General features: G+C 36.4%; 1 protein-coding gene across 5 annotated transcripts in view; it reads right to left on the reverse strand.

The window, feature by feature from the left end:
* Nucleotides 1–25,273, reverse strand: part of FSTL5 (follistatin like 5) — a 323,974-nt gene extending 298,701 nt beyond the window's left edge. For 2 of the 5 annotated variants that reach the window (XM_064510917.1, XM_026120178.2), the window contains exon 1: nucleotides 11,142–11,309. Coding sequence is in view for 3 of the 5 variants with exons in the window: in XM_026120175.2 (XP_025975960.2) it covers nucleotides 13,624–13,673 (50 nt within the window). In the remaining 2 variants the exon portion in view is untranslated. Of the gene's footprint in view, nucleotides 1–11,141; nucleotides 11,310–13,623; nucleotides 13,696–25,232 lie in introns of those variants that run through there. The other 3 variants (XM_026120175.2, XM_026120174.2, XM_026120176.2) reach the window with 3 other exon arrangements.
* Nucleotides 25,274–25,847: the final 574 nt, after the last annotated feature.

Below are 25,847 nucleotides of genomic sequence, written 5' to 3' on the forward strand. Positions count from 1 at the left end.
CTGTGGCATAACCTTCAGTACAGAAGTGTTCTTTTAACAATTTTAGTCTGCAGCTGCACATATGGGGTCTGATTTAACCTCATTTTTTTCACTGAGGTAAACCTACTATTTTAATGTAAATGTAACCATATCAGTTCCCAGTCAGTCTGGGAATACAGTAAGGCTACTTCCACCCCCATCTCCCAAGTAATTCCACAATTTATTTTCCATTTGAAAGTGGGAGGAAAAAAAAGTAGCCACAATGTCACAGGTGTAGATACTGTGGACTTCCTTGCTTTTGGACTTTAAAGGAAACAGTTACCTCTTCAGCATTATTTCTCCTTTTTGGGGGATCACCAGTTGTGTTCTTTTGCTGTAGGACTATTACAACAAAAGTTTTTTCTCTCAGAAAATGCTATGATAGCCAGCAAACAAGAACAGTTTTCCTAGTGAGATATGCCAAAGGCTTCTGTGCGTTGTATAAGAATTTTACTAAAATTGAATTCCTGCTGAAGAGAAAAATGGCCCTGTCTCTTAACATGGAGTGAAAGAAACAAGTATTTCTCAATCTGTAATTCTGTTTTTCTTTATGATATTAAAAAGCGCATGCAACGGTTTCTGTTAATTCATGTGTACAATTGCTTGATTTTTGTCTTAATTTTCTACTCTTGTCTTTAATGACAGTTCTGCCAAATTCTGACCCTTCATCTGCAAGTGGTTATGTAGCTTTTTCTGGGTATAGACGCATACTAACAGAAGCCAAAGGGAGTAGGAGAATTCTTACTTTCCAGCTCCTAGAAAGCATAGTCTAGCATCTGGAATAGCAGTTAAAACCGTGTATTCTTTATTCTCCATTTCCACTGGCTTTATTGAGCAAATATTCTTGAGAGCCAAGGCTGGCTCAGAAATTTACTGAATTACTGAATTATAAATTTCTGGGTAACTCTTCTTAAAGGGTCCTTGTTTGAGAGATATGTGTTTGAAAACTCAATGATATCAAATTTTTGCATAGTGCTAATACCAGTTTTTTTTCTTTCGAGCTGGATTTCAAGTATCATAAAATTCTACAAATAGTTTACTGAGAAGAGCTGGATTGTTTCTGCCCACTTATGCTTATTAAAAATCTCAGATTGAATATATTTGCCTAAATACTTAATTTGCTTAGACACAACTGGGAAACTTCAATTCTGTAGTTTTAATTTACAAAGATGAGTGATGAAAATAACTTAACCTTCACTGCACATTGCCTACTCATTCACCTTTTGCATTCAGTGTTGACTGAAAAGAGCTCGACTTTATTCTGTAACACTTTTTTATGTCTTTGAATTGACTGTGCCACAGTTTAAGGTAGTCAGAGCAAGTGCTTTAACTTGTGAATTTTTGCAGTTTGCAAAACATTCTGCATTCCATAAAAGACTACAAGATGTGCGTGTTATAAACTGAGAAATAATTAAACACAGAATCTTTAACATCAAAACATGATCCAGCTTATCCAGAAATAGGGCATCTGAGAAACAGATGATTAGCAAAAGCAGGAAAAAATAATAATGTAAAATAGAAAATAGAAAAATAGAGGTGCATAATTACTGGTGGACATAAATGGCAGAAATAAAAAGGAAAGTTATAAGTAGGGCAAATATTGCATCCAGCTCACATAAACAATTGAGATGCAATAACTACAAAACTGGGACAGAACTGATCCCTCAGAGACTAGTCAAAGGCAATGAAAATTTCATAATGATTGTGAGCTTACAAACCTAGTCTACATGCAAAACAACCAGTACTCTGAGGAGTTTCTTGTTCCTAACTACTCCATGACAAGAGTGATAGCAGTAACTCTTTTCAGGAAATGGTAATCCTTCTTCCTGTTCCTAATTAGCCATGGCTTGGAAATGAATAGACCTTATCATGCATCACGTCAAAAATCTAGGTCAAGGAGGAAATGGCTAACCAATGCTGAAGAAAACAAAAAGTTACTAAGTCTTTTCCTTTCTTAACAGCACCTAACTGAGTTTTACAAGGATGCTAAAGGATATAAAACAATGTGTCACAGCATGTCACACCTTCTGCTGCAGGTTGTGATAAGAAAATTGATGTTGAAAATCAAAATGATAACCTGAGCCCTTAAGAATTTCAGATGTTTGGGAAGTTTAAAGTGAGCTTTCACTTAGAAACTTACAGAAAGCACTTCACATATAAAGCATCGTAACTCTTTCTGCAAGAACCCCAATTTAACATTTAAACAACACAGATTTTTAGAATCTGCAATTTCTATGCATGGATACAATCTATTGTTTAACTTCTTTATTGGAAGAAAACAAAGATACAAGATTGCCCAGCTTACATTTTAAACATTAGGAGCTTAATGATCTATCAACTTTCTTTCAGCACTTGCATGTGTGATAACTCCAGAAACAAACACTCAGTTTATTAAAAATACAAGACTAACTCATTAATTTTGGTCCTTCTGTCTTTCCCAAGGAAAGCAGTAAGAGAACGACAAAACCAAAATTGGTATCCATATTGTTTCACATAGTTCATGAAGGCGCCTGATGTAGCAAATGAAACTAAAAAACCCTACTTTTAACTCATTATATTCAGAAAATTCTGAATTATATCAGAAACTGTAATTTCTATCTTTATATTAATATGAGAGCTTTTCTATGTAGGAAATTATGACAACATGGAGAGTGTGGGGGCTGTTATTTTCGATATTAATTTCCCAGACTTTGGAAATATAAATCAAATCTTCACTATTGCTTTATTAACTTTATATATGAAAAATATATGTGGTGTATACGCAGTGTATATGAAGGCAAGCACTCAACCCCTTCGAAAAGTTTCCTTATGCATGGAAAAAATTATTGAGAGCCTAGAGCAGTAGATGAATGGAACAATCACATTGAAAAGATATAAAGGATACAAATATATTAAAATATTAGATTCCTGGTCTACAAGGGGCACCAATTCTAAGTTCTGATGCCTCAAGCACTCTCTGCTAATGCTTCAAATGAAAATCCTAAGGTGCACCCAACTCGCTTTTTTGAATGCAACAAGAACATACAAATGCAGATTGTTCAAATATTTTTGTGACAATAATTCACTAAGCATTAAAGAAGAAAATCAGCCATGAGACAGTAGACTAAAATGCAATTATAGCTAAGCAACATAGTTTAAATTCACTTGAAAAACTGTTTCCAGTTCAAAGAATACTAAGGTAATACCAAAGTTAAATCTCAAGAGTGATGTTATTCCTTTCTTTTTTTCAGTGTCCCAAGCAAATAACTAAATCACCTCATGCATCAATGCGTAGAACACTTTTACAGAATATTACTTTTTATCAAAAATAAGCCTGAAGCAAACATCATAACAACTAAGATAGCAATGCCATTTTCATTTTTAAATATTACTATTATACTAATTATTGGTGAATTACCAAGGAATTGGAAGGTAATATAAACAGAAGACAGAAGCATAATATATATGTTGGAGGACCAGCAAATTTAAAACTAATATTTTAAATCTCCACTATAGTAGCTGAAGTTTATTCTTCTTAAGAGGCATGAGAAATACATACAAAATATGATCAGTCTTCAAACAATCAGTGCAAAACAACAGTGCCGTGTGTCTTGTGGTGTACTCAAAATCAGAATTCTCTCCGTAAAGGGACTTGATAACATGGGAGAACAGCAATTATATGAACAGTATTTTGATTTGAAAATCAGCACTCCAAATTGAAAGCATTGATTTCTCACTAAAGGTGAGATTATGGCTAAGTTTTGCTGCTGCAAACAGAGGAAGGACCCGCAGAATTTTATTCCATTTTGCAAGGACAAGCCAAAAATACCGTCAGGATAAGCTTCTCTTCCTTCTCTGTGGTCTTTCCACTGCTAAAACTGATGAAGAACAGTAGTCCTGTTCCCATCTTGAACAACAGTGAAGAGGAAATGAGGATTCACTGGTAAAATAAGCTATTTCATTTTAATAGCAATTTTACACTCGTATGGGTACTGCAGAGATCAGCTGGCAAATGTTTGGAGAGAGTGTTATCTTTCTGACCACTTTCTGTGCCTTCCCCTCTCAGACCTGAAGAATACTTTGACAACACTGAGAAAATCTGCCTTTAGAAAAGGTACTTAGGCTCAGATTTCATTACTCAGGTTCAGTGATCTATCAACTTCCATAAAAAGTGAATAGTCACCTCGCTCTTATACAAACCTAACATATTTCAAAGGCTTCTGTTTGTTATTGATTTAAGATTCAAACCAGGCCCTTAGAAGGGAAAAATTTAGACACTGCTAGGAGTGATGTTGAACTGACAAAAACCCCTAAAATTAGCCAAAATAATTCTCCTCCTGAAAGCAAGAAGTGGGCATTTCCAAAAGCAGCATGGTGCATCTCATATTATGTACATCAGGTTCTTTTCTTTCCCTGTTGTACTAATAGAAAGTTAGACTGCTGCAACTCTAAAAAAAATGTGAGTTGGTCATTTGTCCACATGACCATTTAGCTTTCTGTTATCCTAAAATGGAATTTGTTCTCAAAAAGCAGATAATAGTCTTTTTTGTTTATATATTAAATGTGTTCAAATCATGCAAAACCCATAATTATGGTGGCACTGAAGATAATTTGTTAAAATAAAACTTAAATAAAACTTAGATTTTTTGTAACTTTTCCATTTAGAGAATAAAATCTTAAAAATTATGTAGAGTTTTACTTGGTGCATTCTTATCTAGAGTTCATACAGAGCACAAATACGTCCAAGAACAATAGCCAAAATAGGAATTTTTATGTTGGGATTGACCAGAGGTCTTACTGTTACGTTTTTGGGGAAAAACAGAAATCCTATTGTCGGAAATTATGGTAGATATTATTCATAGGTGAAGTTTCTTGCTAACAGCAGGATGTTTTTTTAAAAGCTATTTTAATTCTTTTCTTCAATTGTTTATATATATTCTGTCTTAGTATATAACTTTTTTGAATACTGGTAGGCACTCATCTTCATCAACATCTTGAGACAATGAGTTAGACAACACCTAGAGCACCTTGTCTTGTTTTGGACTCCTCAATGCAAGAAAGCTACTGATAAACTGAAGCAAGTTCAGTCACCAGGATGGTGAGGGTCACCGAGATGTTGAGGTGCTAGAGCACTTGCCCTATGAGGGCAAGCTGAAGAAATGGGGCTGGTTTTGCTAGGAGAAGGAGCAGCTCCAGGGGGACCTGTGAGCAGCCCCCCAGTGCCTACAGGGAAAATATGGAGAAGACAGAGCCAGGCTTTTCACAGTGGTGAAGGACAAGAGGACAAAAGACAACAGCCATAAATTGAAACGGAGCAGGTTCAGACTGGATATAAGGAATAACTTTTTCACCACCAGGGCAGTCAAGCATTGGAACAGCTTGCTCACAGTGGTCATGCCGTCTGTGTCCTTGGAGGTTTTCCAAGACCTGACTGGATAAAGCCCTGAGCAGCCTGGGCTGACCTCATACCTGACCCTGCTTTGAGCAGGAAGTTGGACCAGAGATCTCCTGAAGTGCCTTCCAGCATTAATTATTCTATGACTATATTATAGTCTATGATAATATTCATTCCATGCTTGATTTTTGTTTAAAAAGTAGTTTTTTTATTAATTTTCTTCTGCTGCTACTAGGTATAACTGATAATGACTAAACTGGGATGCATTTACATGTGAATAGCCTTATTCATATCATTTTCTACTTTATTTTTTAACTTGATCCCTTTTATTTGCTTTTTTTCCTAAAGAAATCCTCTTAGATATCATAGCATTTGCATGCATCCAGTATTTTTGGTGTTCCTTCCTTAAGAAGCCTCCTGCTTCTTGTTATCACTGGAATAACAAGACTGTCACCAAATACAGTACCCATGCTAAAGGGTTATTTATATAATTCTGATATTGGTGATATTATTTTCACTTTCCAGAGGAAACAAAAGTTGTATTTATTTCTTTGACTGCCCTTGTACGTGAGGAAAGGTTTCCATTGATTCTGCCACAATGATGCAGAAGCTTTTTCCCTTCCTTCCTAGTAATTACGGTTGACATAGAGCTTATTACCCCATTAACAACAAGCAGTACCAGTTATACAGTGTTCCTGTAAATAAAGTTTAGAAAATAAACTCCGTAAAATAAATGCTCTACTTTGAGGCATATCATAGTCCACAAGGCATTTGAAAAAAGAGTTTACTTTCCACTACCCACCATAAAAGAAGAAAATGCTCTACTTAATTTTGTTTCATCAGTCCATGGCTTGTTTGAGTGTGACTGAAAGAATAATGATTTAGAGAAGATTTAGGAGTATAAATTCTGTAATAATAATTAAAATATATACAGTTCAAAGTTCTGACGCAAAAAGCATCTAAAATATTATGGTTCCTAATAGAAGCAAAAGTACATGAAATCCTGAAGTTCCTATCAGTTAGCAGAGCACTTTTGGTAAGATATTATATTGCATCTGAGTAATGCTATGAGCTGTTTTAAGATTATTTTATTTCTTCTTGCACATATTAATAACTCTTTCATGAAGAAACTAAAACTGATGTAAGAAAGTTTTTAGTATGCTGATTAAAAAATGATAGTAGCTTTTAACACAAGAATGCATAATCAGTAGTAAAAATATTTCAAAATTACAATAGGCCTTACTTGAAGAAAACTGAAGAAAAAAACCAGTCTTTCAGAAAAAGAAAAAAAAGTATTTAAAATATCCTTCACCATCTTCCAACTCAAGTTTTCAAGTACTTCATTATACAAAAAGTCTTTCTGAAGCCTGCTCTGAAAAGCACTGCTGGACACCAATCTCAATTAATTCAAATGCAAATAAACCATGAACGTCAACCTACTTCAAGCAATCATCAAAGTGTTGCCAACTCTCTTCTCATTTAACTCTTTAGAACTTATTATTTTCTTGGGACTTGCACAAATCAGCAATACAGCCAAATAATTCACCACTAATTTCACTGAGTATATGGTAAAAAGAGTGATTAATTGAATAGATGTACTATTATAACTTCTAGGGTAGTAAGGGTTAATAGCTGCATAAACATTGCCACCAAATAAAGCAAAAAAAAATGGATAAGAAATACATATTTTCAAGTAGTTCCCATATCCACTCTGTAAGAAATCATGCCTGGCTGGACCACAAAATTTTGACTAATTTGAACCGAGTTCATTACCTCACTCATCAGCTGGTATCACTCATCAGCAGGCACTATAACCAGAGCTATCAATGACAAAAAGGGAATGGGAGATACTGGCAGACAGGGAACAGTTTCACAGTTTCTCTGCCACACTAACTGTGCAGAAATTTCCTTATGTGTATTGGCCCATCCTCGCTGTTTTGACAAAACAGGAGCAGGGTGAATGAAGATATGTCTCTAATAAAGGTAAATGCTGGAAAAGAACACAACCTACTTATTAGGAAGAAGGACCGAGCAACTAGAGATTACTCAATTAACGCAAAACCCAGAAAAAGCATTTGGAAAATAGCCCAAAAGAGAGTAAGCATGTGGGTTTGATCCCTCCTGAAGATAGGACTGCATTCCCTGGGTAGTGGTAATCTCTGATCTTAACAGAGTTATGAAAGGGAGTTGCATGCAACACTGTTATCAAAGGTGCTGGAAAACCACGACTCTCATTTAAACCACAGCTTTCTCAATATTTCTATTGTAGAGCACGGCAAACTTGACAAAGTTTCAACTTACTGTTCTTTTATTAACATAAAAGAGCATGCATTATCTTTTCTGTCTATCATGAGGCAAGGAAAAGCACACTGTATTAAATATGTATAACATCTTATATAAACAAGTTCCCAACCTTTTCATTTGTTGACAGCTATTCCCTATGCATCAAAAAAGCTTGAACAGACTTAAACTGATTTTCAAATAAATTTGCTAACTTATTTGCTTTGCTTTAAAATTATGTAACATTATAAACCAAACTATACTGAATTATTAATTATTTTTTGCTTACTCTTACTTAGAAAAACTGAAAACCAGAGTTGAGAGTGGTATTTGATTCATTATCCCCACCTGGTTCCAGTCAGTCACTCCTGGGATGTTTAATATCATGCATTGTCCCATGATATTTGCCAATCTGGAAAAATTATTGAGCAATGGCAACCTAAGTTTCTTTTGGCCTCTTAGCTTTGAAATTTCTAAGTCAAATTCAGAATTCTATGTATTGGAGCAGAGCTGTATGTATTGAAGCTCCACCTTTTTACTTGAAATCAAGTATCGCATTGCTTTCACTAGAATTTTATATTCTCAAGAAATCAAGGAAGAGTGATATAAAATTTACATTCTAGACAATGCTATAAAAAATAACAGTTTAGAACTATGTATATCTGAAGGGAATAAATTTATCCCAAGGGAAAAAGTTGGTTATTTATTATAGATGCAATTTATGTGATTATAACATTTGCCTTTCCTAGTGTTAAGCAAATTTTGATGGTGACTGGATAAGCTCACACAAAAAACATCAGCATGACAAATGAGCACAGTTAGATAAATGTAGAACACATCTGGAACTGAGCAACATAACAATTTTTTTGATCGGTACCATTTACTATCAATGGCTACCCCAGCAAGTAGCTAATGACCCGTTATCCAGTGCAAGCTTAGAACTCCTGAAGTATTGTATATACACTGATATCATCAATAACTGTAAGCGTATGCCCACACGTGTGCCTACATGTGCGGTGGTCAGTGTAAGCAGGGCCTACAGAGCAGCACTTGTTAAACAGGAGGTTTGTCTGAATGATGGTTTTACGATAACACTCCATCCTTGAGTTTGTATTAGATTTGCGATGAGCTATTTAATCAAGTCATTAACATTGACTTTTCTTCAACTTTTGAATGTTATTTTTGAAGTTCTTGAAACAATCACATGGTTCTAGGTATACGAATGTGCCAGGAGAAGAAAGGGAAAATGATTATACTGAAGACAGACTTGTTCTAGTTACAACAGCTGACTAAAACAGTTATGGACCACAGTGTATAAATTACAATCCTTTAAAAAAAACATTCTGTTGGAACATAGCAATGCCATTTTGCTTCCTTGAGAATCTATCTATCTGCAAAAACTCCATTTTTAAACATGATTTATAAAAGAAAGTAGCGTAATACAAACCAAGGTGAAATATTAGAAATGGAAACGTAGTCAGACATAAGGTATAAATTTAAAAGTGGAGAATTAATAGTTTAGCATCAAAGTTTATCATCTGATTGATGCTGGCAAAAAGAATGATCTCAGCAATATCGGTGACTTTTATTCACGTAATGATGGACATAAGTTCTTTGCAGTTAACATGACTACGTATGCGAATAAAAACTACTCAGGTGAACAAGGATTTGCAGGTTTGGGCCCTGTATGTTTACAGATTGACAACAAAAGTTTGGCCCTATCGTTAATGTATTTTTTTCCATTTTTACTGCCACTGCTTCAAAATTACCTTTTCCAAAAGTTTTTTTTTTAATTTACTTTAGAAAGCAAGCGTCCTGAAATGCCACACTCTAAAAAGTGCCGTAATTTAAAATAGTAACTAAATGTTTCAAAACAAATGAATATTCATGTCAATGGCAGATGATATGACCTGTCCTAACTGATGGGTAGACTGTTAATGAAGGTTTACAGCCAGGGTGAGCACTGTATAATAAACTTTCTTTCCCTACCATTTGAAGAGAACAAGATGATAGCTACTTTCTAATTAGCGAAAAAATAGTAAATCATCTGTATTTCCTAATTCTACTTAAATTTAATTAAAGCCTTAGCATTCTAAACTGCTCTCTCCTGAATTTGCTTGCCTTCAACTTTACTCCTCAGTATTTCTGTGCTACTGCTGGATGGTTTTCTTTATATTCTGGCTGATAAATATATTCAGTAAAAGCACCCCACTTTAACATTAAATAAATAGTACAAGAATAAATAATGTTAAAGGTTCTGCTTTGATCAGCTTCATACCACTGACAAATGATACTATACTACCTAATGTTTATAGGTACTACAGCTGCTAGCACAGGACAACTATGTAAAGAAACAAATGTGTTTTAAGTCTGATTCTAAAGAAAATTTGTCACAGCTGCTAGAGGATAAAGCAATAAATAATGCTACAAAATACATGGCAAGGACCTCATTTGCCTGCCTGTTCTGTTCAATCATCTCAGTAGCACTGGCTAGAAGCAGCAGCAACCCGTTCATTTGGGGATCACGAAGCACCCCTGCTCGGTGCTCGCTCTGCCTGCACAGAACTCTGATAACTCGCAGGAGCAGCAGAAAGCCCCTTCGTGAAGCAGCGCACGCTGCCAAGCTTGCAAAAGGTTAAACGCTGCTGAAATAGCAAGGCATTTCATCTGCCCACGCTTCCCAGTTGCATTCAATTACCAACAGCAGCGGTCCTATAATGCAACATAATACTGTATTATTAAATCAGAGATCCGCATTTACATCTACTAGTAGCCTGGAGGAAGGCCTGACATCAGTCAATATCAGAGCAAACAACCCACAACTTTCCCACACGCAGGCACACCCCATCACGCACACCGACCTTGGAGACAGAGCTGAGGATGAGCCCTTTCAGAAAGACCTTGTTGTTTCCCAAGTTTACGTTGTTCCCAGGTTACATTGGTAAGCAAGTACCCCAAGGTATCACCGTCCTTCTGGTACACACAGGCACACAGAGCGACACAAGGCTATTTTTTTAAATCCCTTTTAATTCCTGCTTTGCTCTCTACTTCCCAGAATGACCTTACATACCCCTTCTTCCCCCAGACAGGATCAATTAGAGCTTGTCTCGTCCCCCAAAAAACTGGTGTTCATACAAAGTAGCTTCTGTAATGTCTTTTAACATCATTTTAAAACATTGTAAGATTTCTAAAATAAAATATTTTCAGGTATTTGAGCACCATCCTGAGAGCAAGTTTGCCACAGAAATAAGCCTCCAACTTCTCATTCTCTAGATTCACCTCTTGTTTACAGAGCCCATTTTACGGAAAGCTTCACACATCTTTTCCAAGTGTTGCCCCTCCACTGACCTAAGCTCCCAACTTTGCTCTGCCTTTAATTGCCAGCCCCTCCACCTCACTCCTCACCCGGCTACCTGCGATTTATACGTAGGCATGAATTAAAAAAATAAGAATAGCAACAACCGCTTACCTGATCCAAGAGCCACTAAAGTCCCCAAGAAAAAGGAGAGAAATTTAAAAAATACGCCGCTGGCTCCTCGTGCGAGAGTCGCAAACGCAGAAACACTTCTTTGTCCAGCAAAGCGACAAGGGGAGCCGGGCGCGATCCGGCCAGGCGGCCCGCCCGCCTGCCCGCCCGCCCGCAGCAAACTCCGCAGCAGCCCCGGCGCCGCGTCTCCCGCGGGCGGCCAGTGCCCCGCGCCCGGGCGCTGCGGGGCGGCTGCTGGCGCCGAGGGGGAGGCGGCGGCCGCGGCCGCCCTTCAGCACCCGCCGCGCCGCGGACAGCACCGGCCGCGCTCGCTCCGCCGCCGAGACCGACTGCGCCCGCCCGCCCCCGCCCGCCGCTCGGCCCGGCCCGGCCGGCGCGGCTCGGCCCGCCCCGCCGCCCCGGCCCGCCCCCCCGGCCCGCCCCCGGCCCCGCCGCCCGCCGCCCGCCTCGCCCTGCGCGCACCGAAACTTGCCGCCAACTCGCCGCCGCCCCGTCTCGGCTCTAGCGGGGCAGGCGGGCTCGCCCAGCCTCCCCGGGGGGCTGCGGCGGCGGCGGCGGTCACCGCCCCCCGGCACAGGCCTCGCCCCGCTCCCCTTTCCGCCCCCCGCTCCCCTTTCCGCCCCCCGCGGCCCCCGCGCACCTCGGGGCTCGCAGAAGCGCGAGTGCCGCCCAAGAGCGAGCAGCGCCCAGGCGGAGCCCGGTGCTTGCACGTGCAAGGCAGGGTGGGTGTTCTGCAATATTTATAAGATTGCATATATCGAGCGGCCATCTGAAGGCTCAGGTACGCTGGAGGCTTTGCACAGCCTGCGTCGGTAATCCTGACCATCCGTAGCGAGTTTTAGTGCCTGAGTTTTGAGGCAGAGCTGCTCACAGGACTGAGGATACCGGTAACTCAGGCTGAAAACAAGGCCGTGCTACTGTAGGTCACCTTTAGTTATTAAACGTAAGAAAAAAGATCAGACAGAGCTGATACTATTAATTGTGATCCTCTGCTCATGAGAAAGAGAGCAGATACCTTTGGATGGACAGACACAAAACATACTGGAAGAAAACGACCTAAAAATTAAAAATATTTCTATGTGAAGTCAAGCAATGAAACAGCAATTTGAAGTCTCACTTGAATCTCCTTTACAACAGATTGAATTCTTTGATTTATTACTTTTTAATTAATTTACCATCCAGTCCCCCACCTTTGAAGAGCAGCTACTTAATTTTCAACATAAAATCATTATGAAAACTAAGTATCTAAGTTTCATGGCATTACGGGTTACCTGCTTCAAGCCTTTTGGGCAAACATCTTAAAGATTAAAGTATTAAACTGTCTTTAAATCATCCATGACTAGGGTAAGACAGACTGAGGTCAGCTGCTCTGATCTACAATAGCATGCCAAGTTAATTATCTTTGCTTCTATATGTGGAATAAACTTTCAGTGACAAACAAAACTAGGTAAATCCGGTACTTAAAGAACTGAACTAGTTAACATGGGAAATAATAAAATGGAATATTTTGGACTGCATTAGCTTATTCCTGTTTTGTAAGGAAGTCCTTATTGGACTGCTAATTAGGTCATGGTACTGCAAGAAGAAATATAATTAACTTTCACACTTTCATAGACAAAATGTACGATATAAAGCCAAATCAGACTTCCATTGATACAATCCTTTATAATTGCTCGTAATCAGGAAAAACAGATTGGCTGGCATCCAGTTAAGGTTTCTGAACCACTGTGGTTCTAGTCTCCTCTCTTTTGTCTCTTATGCCCTTTCGGGCTGCTTGCAAAGTACAGACACAATAAAATTTCTCTGCTTACTGACAGCTTTTGGGGTGCAAAACTGATATGTATAGCCAACTTTACTTATTAGCACAGCTGCACTAGATGCTCCCTTGGGAGAGAGGTAAACCAAGAACAACTGACTTGTTCCAAACTAACAGAAATTGAAATTCTGTGATGGCAGACAGGGATCTCGCTTGTCCACTCCCCTTTGCTGGTTTGAAAGTACATGAAACAAACCACCAACAATGATTTAACTGTTATATATGACCTAATTATTAATGAAGTCATCAGGAAGTCTATCAAATTATGCAAGGTCTGACATGTTATTACTCAGTTTGGCTCTGCAAATTGGTACACAAAGAATCCCAATGGAAGGCTATAGGAAAAATTTTGAAAACTCTAAATCTTGTGATGACTTATGCTCTTAAATCTGAGTAAAAATAATGATACAATGCCATGTATTCCATGAAACAATATTCTTGCATTTTTATATGTATGTATCTCATCATGCTTACCTTGTTTCTTTTATTCTCTGGACCTGCTAGGGCATCTAGTTTACAAAGTTTGTGTTTAATTAAAATTATTTTTATGTATTTGTAGCACAGACAGAGCTATAATAGGCAAAAATTACAAAATATATCAGCTATTACAGATATAATTTTTAGGAAATAAATTCAGCTTATTCTTACCCTGACAGCATTGTGTCTTCTGCTGGCTGGATGAGGTTTATGAGCTCCATTTTGTGTCTTCTTCGCTGTTTTCTGCAAATAAATTGTGAATTAACTAAAACTTTTTTTCATTGTTTTGTGATCCATAGATTCCACCATTCCTGTATTTAATAAAAACATTTTAGCCCACAGAGCTTTACAGTGGAGTATTACCTGTGTACACTACTTTCATGAAGAATGTAGTGTGCTTAAGAATTAGTTGTTAGTCCAGAGACACTGCTGGTGCCATTTCTGATATCCATAACTGCTTAATTTGGATAGCGTATGACAATGTCTTACCAGATGCCATGGTATCTGCCACACAATTTGCACAATTTGGTGTATTTAACAGTCCCATGTGCATGACAGTTAGTTATACTTGGATTTCATTTTTCTACATAAATACTACATTTGAAGCATTTGCCATTTTTATTGGGCAATTGAGAAGTTGTGCAGTAAGTAATGAGGTTTGCTTGTAAAGGTGAGGAAACGGGGGAGCTTCAAAGCTGCATTATGCTTATTAAGGCTATTATTAATAATAAAGTTTCTCTATTTTGTATTTATGAGAACACTTTTTAATGTAGGATTCAATATAGTGGGAAACTATGTAAGACAAAGAGAAGATCAAATGCTCAATATATCAAGGGAAGGTTGATACAAAAAAGCACGAGTGTGCTTTTAGATATCTAGTGTTTAGATATATATTCAGTATTTGTCCAAAACATTTGCTTTCATAATTTACAACCTACACCTTGCTCGCTGTTTTTAGAAGTCACTTTCTTAGTCTGACTAGTTTGGATCTACTTTTCTACAAGTACACCTTCTCCAGAACTACTTACCTTGCAAACAGCTTTGGATACAAAATGAGTGTAGAATTACAAAGTATAGTATTTCAGAGGTGGCTATTCTGCTTCTCTTAGCTTTCCCAGTGCTAGCACTCCTAAAGCTATTTAAAATTATTTTTGTCTATGCTTGTCATTTTGTATTAGCAATCTGTAAAGACAGAGAGGGAAAAAAAGGAAATCTCAGAGACTTTCACCCTTACTCACTCTTTAGATCATCCAAGTGACTTCAGTGTGGCTTGGCATCACTCAACATCTGTAAGCGCAACCACCCTGCATTTCTTGAATGAAGCTGATGCCTTTTTAAAATAAATGACTCAGAGAGGTTCAGAATAACACAGAATAGCAGTGTTCCAAACATCATGAAGTATTTTATATTGAAGATACCTCCTTCTCTTCTTTTAACGTAAAGTGAGGTTTTACAATGAGATAACTAACCTCAATTATTTTATTTTTCTGTACTATATATTTGAACATTCAAAGTGGAAAAAGTGCTCATGTGAATAGATTATCAAATTGCCAGAGAATTTGGGATGTTAAAAGCTGATGCTACCAAGTATGCCAGCTAAGCTGACGGTTACGAAGTAGTAAACAAGAGTGGACAAACCTGAATTCACACACACACACACACTCACACACTCACTCTTATATGTAATATAAATATTCTTTGAATCAAGACCATACAATATTTTAAGCAAACTTCTACTCGTAGCCTAATATCAAAAGTAGGTTTAGGCAGTCTGCTAGATTTGGCAATAAATAAATATTCTTTCAAAAAATTCAGTCCAAACTATTGCCCTCCTCTAAGGTTTAATTTCCACTACTTCTCTCCAGATTATTCCTTTTCTTTTTGGAAGAAGGCAGCTGCCCCTTCACTGCAGCTGCTCCTGGTGAAGATCATTGATTAGCTTGAAGTAAATGACAGCAAGAGAACTCTCAGCCTGCTCTAACATGAGAAGGAATGAATTAGCCTCTGAATCTCTCTCTCTCAGTTGTGCACAGCGTGAAGTTTGGAAACATAAGTGTCTGTCTTTACCTCATCTTCCACTGGTCAATGTCTATTTAATGTTTTAATGAATTTGAAAGATAACAGTGAATCCACTATAAGCTCTGTGCTCATCAAAAAGTGCAATAAAGAGTACTGAGACCTGGCCCGATGCTTTTATGACAGCAGGGCATCATGAGCACCAGGATGGCAGGCACTGGCAAATGATATAGAAGAAAATTAGCTTGCTTGTGGCTTGGAGAGAGCTTGTGCCAACCATCTGCCACAGGAGAACTCCCAAATGGCAAAAGATTCATAAAGGCGCATTAATGTTTACCCCACATTTCATCAAAGCCAGTTCTCAAAAAGGGACTCAATCCCTCAAGGAAAAAAAAACCATATATATTTATATGTATATATGTAATTGAAATATGTAATTATGTTAGTGTTCACCCACAACAAACCTATATTTGATATGCAACAAAATAATATAAATGTATACCACAAAACAACAGATGTAAAGTCATTAAAAAGTGACACTGAGGTTAGAGCCATAGATTTTCCCATTATTTCTTGTTTAATAAATGCTATAGGTTCATTTTGGTGTGTCGCAACATTGTTATGATAATGATTATGACAAGATGACATTGCCCCCATTCTCATTTTGTGAATATAAAGTAACGAATGATTAAATGGTAAAGAGATAATACGCTTCAGAATTCATATCCAAACTAAATATTACTATTGAAAAATCATTGGAAAATGAGGATAAATATTTAATTTCTTATCATCCATCCTTTTTCTACTTAATTTGGGATCAAATAACTTTATTCAATTCATCACTGAAATCTGAAAACATAATACCACTCGATATTAGATAATGCAGATTCTATAAATATACACTCAGCCAAAGAGGCTTAGTTTCAGTCCTTGGTGGTGGTGTTTACGAGAGATCTCTTAGGGCATCTATTGGGGAATGTTAGTACTGCACTCTAAAGAAAGCCTTTAGAAAGAGGAAGAAAACAAGAACAAGTTTTTATACTGGTAACAGATTTAAACAATGAAATTAATTCTAACTTTTTCTTTTTCCAGGCTGTCCTCATTAGGTTGACTGGAGCATTTCAAGTAAACAACCAAATGAGAACAGTGTTTTAGCACTGATCCTGCAAACTTCACAGCTGAAAATACTAACTGATGGAAATGAAAGAACTAATACTTTACATTTCATAATTTACTGCCTCATCCAGTCTTGAATATTTAAATATGTAGTGATCCAAAACGAGCATGCTGTGCTTATCTAGAGAACTGAGAATTCATTTTACATAAAGAATTTGCTAAAAACCATAATGAGACATTTAACTCATGATTAAGGATTAAGCATTATCAAGGATGATCAGGTTCTTCGATTAGGCTTGTGTAGCCTTTAACTTGGTTTTACCACTTACTCAGTTCATCTTCATTTTGAACTGTTACCTATGAAGTTCTGTTTAGTAATCCTGACATCTTTGCATATTTGCCATAATTTATTTCTGTTCACTAACATGGAATACTGTCTATTTTGTATCTCATTTACTCAAAGTGCCATGTAGGGGTGATTTCTGGAGATAAGCAGTTGCTATGTAGCTGGGAGTTAGCTAATTTGTGATTAAATAAAAGGAATTGTTTAACTTACTTTACAGAAATGATAGCTTTTGAAATTTTATTGACAAAGTAGCAAGCACCCTATATCGACTTCATGATCATTAAGCTGGATTTATTTTTAAACAGCAGGTCTCTAACTCCCCTTACATATTTTTTCTGCTTTTCAAGAGATGGTGAGCTCTAACAGTCACCTGCAAGCTAGTGTCAGATCTGGATAATAATTTTAAAATAATTATCCTGAAAAAGAATTATCCTGAGGCTGAGGCATACTGGAAAATTGTTAACATCCACTATTTTTGCAGGTTAGGTAACTCCCTTCCCCCAAATGGATCCCCTTATGCATTGGATTAATTGGTTCAACGAGATGTACAAGATTCTTCGTACAGCAGTATCAAACTACAACCTAAACATTGTTCTTTTGTTTGAAGGAACGAATCTTCACTGTAACTTTAAAAGGCCATACAGACTTGTGTGGTAGTGTCTGAACATCACGTGTGTTCAAAAGTCCAGTGCAGTCTCTGTCCAATCATTACAGAGCTATAAAATCATTTCTCCTGTTATTTGAGAGTTCCTTCATTTTTCCTAATTCTGTGTCATGGAGTTGGAGCATGATCACTTGTTTTCAAGTGGGGTTTTGCCAGGCAATATGCCAAGCCAAACAGCAACTGGATGTCTGGAAGGCAGTTCTAAATGAATATACAGTGATGTGTAGCCTAATCCATGCTTAGCCATCTATCTTATCCTATATCTGATTCCATCCAAAGTGGTACTAAAGCTATAAAGCAACCTGTTCTTACAAAGAATGCACTTCATGACTTCCAAGAAATCAGCTCTATGAACCACTGTATCTGTATGGGGATAAAAGATGTTTCCTGCAGTTCAGAAGAACAAAAAGAGAATATATTCAGTGAAGAGCTCCTCTTAGTGGAATCTATCTCTGTGTCTCCTTGATAGTGACCAGCCTGTTCCAGAAGGGCACAAGGAACGTTAAATGGGGCAAATATTCTGCCTTAATGTCTTTGTGACTTTAATATGCTGAGGTTTGCATTTCTTCAGGAGATAATTTTTATCAAAGGTTCATATTGGTGTTGTGACGGATACAGTAAAAATACAGAGCACATTTCCATCGGGAACAACATCAGTCATAGGTATTAGTCCACAGTTCTACTTAGCAAGAATCCTTCTTTGTCATTCCAGACTGTGATATAACAACCTTGCAACTTTTAACCACTTTTCCACCAGTACTGGTCCTGTACAGAGGAATGGGATGATGCAGAAAGTCTAATGTGCCACACAGTTAAATGCTGACAGATCCTAATATAAAAAGAGTACCTCGATACTTCTTCTCCATAATACTTCAAGGAGCAAAGTTGAAGGTGCAGACTTCCAGTTTGCATCTATTTTATTTTATTTATTTTCCTTCCTTTTTTCATAGATCACTCTATAAACTCTAGCATTCACACGAGACCACCTCTCTCCTGCCCAGCTGATGCTCTGCAGATTATCCTTTTCCCAATTAGGTCAACTAGTTACAGAGTCTGTAATCTCTTCCTCCCTCAATGTGCAGTGCTTGTAACATCTCATATTACACTTACAATACTTCAAGCCTTCCATAAAATATGAAATAATATGGTTTGAAGTGTTAAGAGGCACATATTTCTTAAATAATTATAGGGTTAGGAAAGGGTTACTTGAAACTTTGCAGTGCTTGTACATCTCAATGAATCCATTTCATGATTCAACTAATTCTCCTCCAAAATTCAGCTCATTTGAAATGACAGACTTTTAATTACATATGACAAACTATCCAATTAAATGTAAAATCTATTTTCACTAGTACTGTATTATTTCAAAAGTTATAAGATTTGTCAAAAATATCAGATTTTCTCCAAATGTGTTCCTCAAAAAAAAAAAAAGAAAAAAAAAGAGTACATTATAGCTTGTTAAATATTCAGTTGAAAGATCTCTTTTTTTGCAATGTCTTGCAGAATATCCCACCAGTCATGTAGTTTTTATCAGAGTTAAAACCAGGCTGAATATGCTCTTCTACTTTACTATTTCTAAGTCCTTTGGAAAGTTGTTTGAAAAGGATTACCCAATCTCATGTGAATAAAACGAAACCTTGTAGAAAAACGCCAGAAAAAATAATCTTATTATGCTTTCAAAAGCATTTATAAGTCAGCAGTTCACATTCACTATACATGATATTTATGTGTTTATCCTCATCATATGTCTGACTATCTTTCTAGTAGTCATGAATATAGGACATGTTACTCTTGTAATATTTTCACAAGGAAAGAAAGTGCTCTTTTTGCTTAAACAGGAAAAAGAAAGTACTAAGAGACTCAGTTGTTTAAGCTGTCACAAAGGAAATCTGGGGCAGTGCTGGGAGCAAAAATTTCTCATTTCTTATTCACTCTTAATCACATGGTAATACTTCCTTATCAATCAATGTGTAAATTTAAAAGCAATGATTACATATACTCAAATATTAGATGATCACTATTGATGATAATAGAAAAAGATGTACAACTGCACTTCAAAAAGAGAGTTCATAAAAATCACAGTATGCACTTCTTTTAACAAAAGAACTTGAACAAAGAACTTTTAACAAAGGTACCTGAAAACAAATTTTACTGCTGTTTGCCCGATTTACCTCAATACTACTGATTCAGTAAAACTATTTGTATTCACTGTAAAATGCTCCCATCATGTTCACTTGCTAAATGCCTGCTACCTAATTTACATGCACTGTATTCTCTCATGAAAAAATTCCAAAGGTACATACAGTGCTTTCATATTATCAGCATTTTGGAACAGGATCAAAATACATGCAATACGTCCAGATCTTTATCTCTGCTAAGCCATTTACTTGTTTTCAGTCAGCAAGTCAACATCATTCTGAGGTATCAAAATTCATAGATCTGCACAGTTTACAGCATATACTATAAAAGACACATTAGATGCTACTTCTGTGTATGCTTGTTTAAGATATTAAGTGACATTTATATGAAATTACATTAGAATATTTTAATAAAAGACTATGAAGTTTCTAAGTCAACCACAGGGTTAGAAAAGCAGATAAAGTATGCAGGCTTAATTTGCCCATTTCTATGAGCATACATATTCTAGCACAATCTCTATTTACACAGATAACAACTGTTTTTTCCTCAGTGCTTCTCCATTTAGCAAATGGATACTGATGAGGCAATGTCTATGGTCTTTCACTTTTGAAAGCTACTTTCTTTGATCCCAGACCTATTCATATAACATTTAAACTCTGAAACAAAGTTAAAAATAAAATGTGTATGAACTTTTCTATGATGCTTAACTGAAATAAAATAATCTGCAGAGATCATAGGGGTTTACTGCTGTCATTTTATAGATAGTGACTTGATATATAGAATTAAATCAAAATAATTGAAAGTGCCTACCAATTTATAGATACCTAATTTGAGACATGGACAGTCAGACTTTTCAAGGTACTTCATATTTTCATAATACTTTTATATATTCAAAGCACATTTCCAGTCAACTTTCACTAAAGTTTGATGCACTCATGAGGTTTCAGTACCTCTGTAAAGTCTGGCCTCAGCTGTTTCCTAGTGGGCATCTGAAAAATAAGGCACAGATAATTGTTAATCATCTGTAAAATGTATGTCCTTAGTGACTTAGTAAGCATTGCAGAGGCAGTGCACTATTTTTAAGGTAGCAATTAAATAGATAAACCAAGAAACTCTCTTCTTGCTCCTCCTGCAATCTTGCTGTCTCATTCACTATGTAAATTAAAATTTTTGCAACTGGTAAGACAATGTTCATATAGAAGGTATATGTTTCCACTATGTAATCCTTGCTCATACTAAGACTTTTCATCTTCTTGTGTAAGACACGAAGTAGGGTAAGATAATTTCTCTGTACATATACTTGTATTACAATTGAGGTAATTGTTTACCTAAATATGTATATATTATATATAATTATATTTGTATTACCATTGACTAAGAAAACTTGTTACAGTATCTGTCTATTGGAACATATTGGAACATAAAAACAGTTTGAAAATCATGTGTTAGAATTTCTACATCTCCTATTACATAACATAACATACCCAATGTAAATTGGTAATCTTCCTAATCATCTATTAAAAATTACCTACAGATGAAGATTTATTGCCCTAATAAATTCCTGGAGAAACTTGAATAATGAATATATTCAAGAACTAGTGATTTAGCAAATATAATATAAGGCAAAATTAATGAGTTACTCATGTGATTTATTTGCGCAGGTCTATTAGACATGGCTCCAAAAATAAAGGAAAAAACTAATCAGCAGGACAATATCAATTCAAATGCATTCCGGTACTAAGCACTAACACTCACATGATCTACCGAACATAACAGAGCAACCATATGACTGGATAGCATATAATCACCCCAAGCCCTCCAATATAAAATCGTCTTACAGCTCAAACCTGTGTTAGGTGCCAAGGCCTATTAGGAGATTTGCTTAGACCAACCACAAAAGCATAGCAAAATTACATTCTCTTGCTTAACAGCTGCTTTTCACATGGGGTCATATTACAGTCTGAGTCTCTGTAGATGTAATACAAAATTAGCAAGTGTGAAGCTCTTATCCATCCCAGCTGCAGCTGCTAACTCCATCCATGCAACATGGAGATACCTCAGCTAGCTAGTTTAGCACTAGGTTGGGTACAGTTGCCAGTCTAGTTGTGATAGAGAAGCAGACTAAGATATGGCCTATCTGTAGCACAGCTTTATTTGGCATAGACACTCTTTGAAATATAGTTTTAAAATAAAACCCAGCATTAAACTGTGCTATGGGCTTTTGTCTAGATTCTGCTCTCATTCTTTTATAAATCCAGAGATACAACTGGAGTCACTGGAGTAGGCTTGCTCTAGACCAGAATATGCAAAAGCAAAACCAAGTTCATTGTGCTTTGACTATAATAAAGCATTTCATCATCAGCAGAGAAAAAGCAGAGTTAAACAAACGGCACAGGAAAGATCCATCTTAATATGAAATTGATGCAACTTATATCTATTTTCAAACATTAAAGCAGTGTTATAGCAAACACTTTGACTTGCTGCCAGAAGAGTACATATAAACTCTTCCTAGCCAGAAGAGTACATTGAAAAGCTTCCTAGCCAGAAGAGTACATTGGAAAATGATAGCAAAATAATTTGGAATATATAGAAATATTTTGATGCATGGATCTTATTTCTATCCCAAATCTGTGAAATATTTACTGAGTGCACTTTCATCAAAGACTAACACTCCATGTTATGATGTAGAAGCACCAGTTCCAACCTGTAAATAATGACTGTTTGATAAACCTTTTATCGTTAACCTGCTCAAAGTTCTATCCTGGCCTTCAAGTCTTAGTTTCAAATCCCTTGTTCGTTATCCCTTTGAAACAATTAATTGATTGTAATGAAAGCCAAAAGAAGGTCACTACATTACTTGGCCTTATTCATTATACAAATATACACCGAACAATTCTTCTAAGCATGCTAGTAATCAGTCTGCAGAGAGCATACTGTCTACAGGCCAACTTATAAAGCCCACTTTGAACAGAAAAGATTTTGTGAAGCATGAGGAAAATCACCATAATCCATTCTTCAGTTATACTGATTCTTTCCATGCGTTGTCTTTGAAAGAATTAAACCAAATTCCTACTGATCCCAGTTGTAATTGTTATTTCCAACTGATTTTGTCTTACAACTTTTGTTCTGTTAGCTGTTCTGGACCTCAGGGTATGCAGGTTTCATGACAGCAGCTTTTGTTAGCAAGCTAAATATCATTCCATTCTTACCTACAAAGTTTATTTATTAAACTTCTTAAGCAAGTACCTAGTTTTAAAAAAGAAGAAAAGAACTTAGTTTAGGAATGAAACTTTTACAAAAGATGCAGCAAGCATTGGTGTTATTTCGAATGCTCATCTGTTTTCCTCTGTATGCTTGTTACTTGCTATATGTTTAAAACTTTTTCCTTCCAGAAAAATAGGTGTCATGCAGGCCAAGAGGAGAAATGAACCTAAAATGACATTATTAATTCTTAAGACTGACTTGAAATTAATTGTATTTTTCAATGCCTTTCATAATTGTAGGGTATTTTAAAGACATACTGGAGGATCAGAATAGTCAAAAAAGCTTTGAGGAAGGCTAGAAGTGGCAAGAGCAAATATGGGAGGAGTGATGTAGGAACCAGTAAAGACAGTTAAGAGAGAGAGGAAAGAAAAATTTAGAAGTATATATATCGTTGCGCTCTTTTTTCCTCTAGGCAGCAGTTCTGGGTTAATTCAGCCTACCTAAGTTTCAGGTAAGAGAGTTTCTTGTGTTTGATATCTCAAAGTGATACTGCAAGAAATCTTGCAGGACAGGCAAATCCAGATGAGTAGTTAAGGTTGGTCCTGGAGGACTCTAATCTCAAGTCAGAATTTGAAAATCATGAGAAAGATCACCAGGGACATGAGATCAAAATTAATGTAATGTGTGTCATGTGCCATACATACAGAAAGGGTAAATCACAGATGATCTCTGAACTGTGTCTCACAATGAGGCCTGTTCAAATTGAGGAAATCACTTTGGTGAAATTTAAGTACATTTAAGTGTTTTAATGAAACAGAACTAAAGATATGTCTTTCTAATTAGCATCAAACCTATTAAACTGTGCATAATTTGCTTTCTCTGCTTAGACAAGAAATAAGAATAATTCTTTGCAATCATTTCTGTTAGCTCATCTTCCACACTTTCATTGGCCTTGTGAGAAGAACAAAAAAAATTAACATAAGAACCATTAAAAAAATAGTTTGTTTTACAAGACTCTAAGTGTTTTCTTTCCTTTAATAATCTTACTAGAGAGAACCTGGACCTTTGTAACTAGAAAGTTTTCTGGACTAATTGCAACCTTTTTAAAGTTTCATTTGTAGGAATACAGAGACCAGGCTAACTATAAAAGACAGTCAAAACTGTTCTGGCAGGACACTTTTCATGTCAGAAAGTATTTTGTTAGGGGGGAAGGGTTAATTTTGAGACTTACCATTTTCTAAAAAGCAATAAAAGCTTTTCTAATAAGGCTTTAATATTTCACTTCAATCTTAAAACTTTAGTTTAAAGTTATTAAATTTATTTTAGGAATTATTTTATCATGTCAACTTCTTGAGTTTTTTTGAATCAAACTGTTCTTTTTATTAGATTTTCTACATCCAAAACCCTGAAATAGAAGTCTTTGCATAAGAAATTAACATTTTGCTCCAATTTGAAAGCAAGCAATTAAAAAACCAGGTTTCTCATACAAATAGTAATTCCAAATTTAGATCATCCCACTACTATCTACCAGCTAACTTAATGCAGTTAGCATCAGTTAGATCTTTTGCAGTTAGGATTGTCCTCCAGTTTATCTCAGCTAGAACTCTAGTAAGAAAACTAATGTGGTTCTTTCAAGCAAAAAATAACATCTATATAAGTAGCAACAAATGACTAACACTTTCCTCTGTTTCTAACTGCTTTACACTGTTTTACTGCCTATAGATATTAACCTGCTTTACAGTTTTACTGTTTTAGAGTTGTCAGGAAGACTTCATAGTTCAATCCACAGTATTCGTGCACAATTTGTCATATTCAGTTTTATACAGTACGAGGAATAAATCAGAATCTGTAACAAGGCTTAGCTCTATGGTTCCTCTGTAAATGCGATTATTTGGTTACATATTTCCACAGCCTTAGCCAGGAAAGTGTGACCTGACTGAAAATGTAAAAGTATTCAATCTTCATTCCTCAGAGTTTTTGAAAGCAATCTATCATTTCAAGCACTGTCTATACTTGCTATTGGGTGACGTGTTAAATACACATTAGCTAGTGCAAGTTCTCATACACAAGACAATTTCTGGTAAAATCCTAGATGTTGTAACTTTGCTGTCATTGGAACTTCTTTTGCTGATTCCCCGTGAGACCTTGATCAGGTTGGTATGAATGTTGCTTAAAATCCACACCAGTCCTGTTGGTTTTTTCTATTAGAGCCAAGGAGAATACTGGTCATTTTCTGTTTGGTTACCGTATTTAATAGTATGATTTCTACTTTCAAAGTCATGCAGAAAAACTTACGAGTTACCAATTCACAGTATTTCTAAGATGTTCTTCACTATCATAATCTTCGGGAATTTCACATATGCTAGTAAAACATCACAGCAACTCTGAAATAGGTAAGTAAGGTTAATTAGTAGAGCTGGTCAGGACAATTAGAGCAAGACAGTCTGAAGTATAGCAATTAGAGCAGCTGTCTAGGGTGAGGGAAAGCAAAATCCTCTCTGTAAAGCAGGTTCCCCCCCACCCCAGACAAACGATAATGGCCTAGTGGTAGGCTGATTTGATCACTGTCATTTCACTTCATAAAAAAGACATCGTTTTTGTCTGATACTAAATGCCAACAATTATTTTCACAAAATAAAATTCCAGCCTTAGTAACCATGTCTGATTTTGGCTGTCCTGTTTCTAAAGAAAGGAGAACTGATCATAGACAGAGAAATTAAGTTGTTTTCCCAAGGTCACCCAGGAAGTTAGTGACAGGTATGAAGAGAATCCAGACAGATCGACTCATGCACTAACAAGGCTATCCTTGAGATATATTTCTTATTGCAAAATAGTTTGAGTCAGTTTTCAATGGTTAGCTGTCTTTACTTCAATAAAACCATACCTAACTTGCAACCAATTCTCTAGTGC

This window comes from Dromaius novaehollandiae, chromosome 4 (assembly GCF_036370855.1).
Source record: "Dromaius novaehollandiae isolate bDroNov1 chromosome 4, bDroNov1.hap1, whole genome shotgun sequence".
NCBI lineage: Eukaryota > Metazoa > Chordata > Aves > Casuariiformes > Dromaiidae > Dromaius > Dromaius novaehollandiae.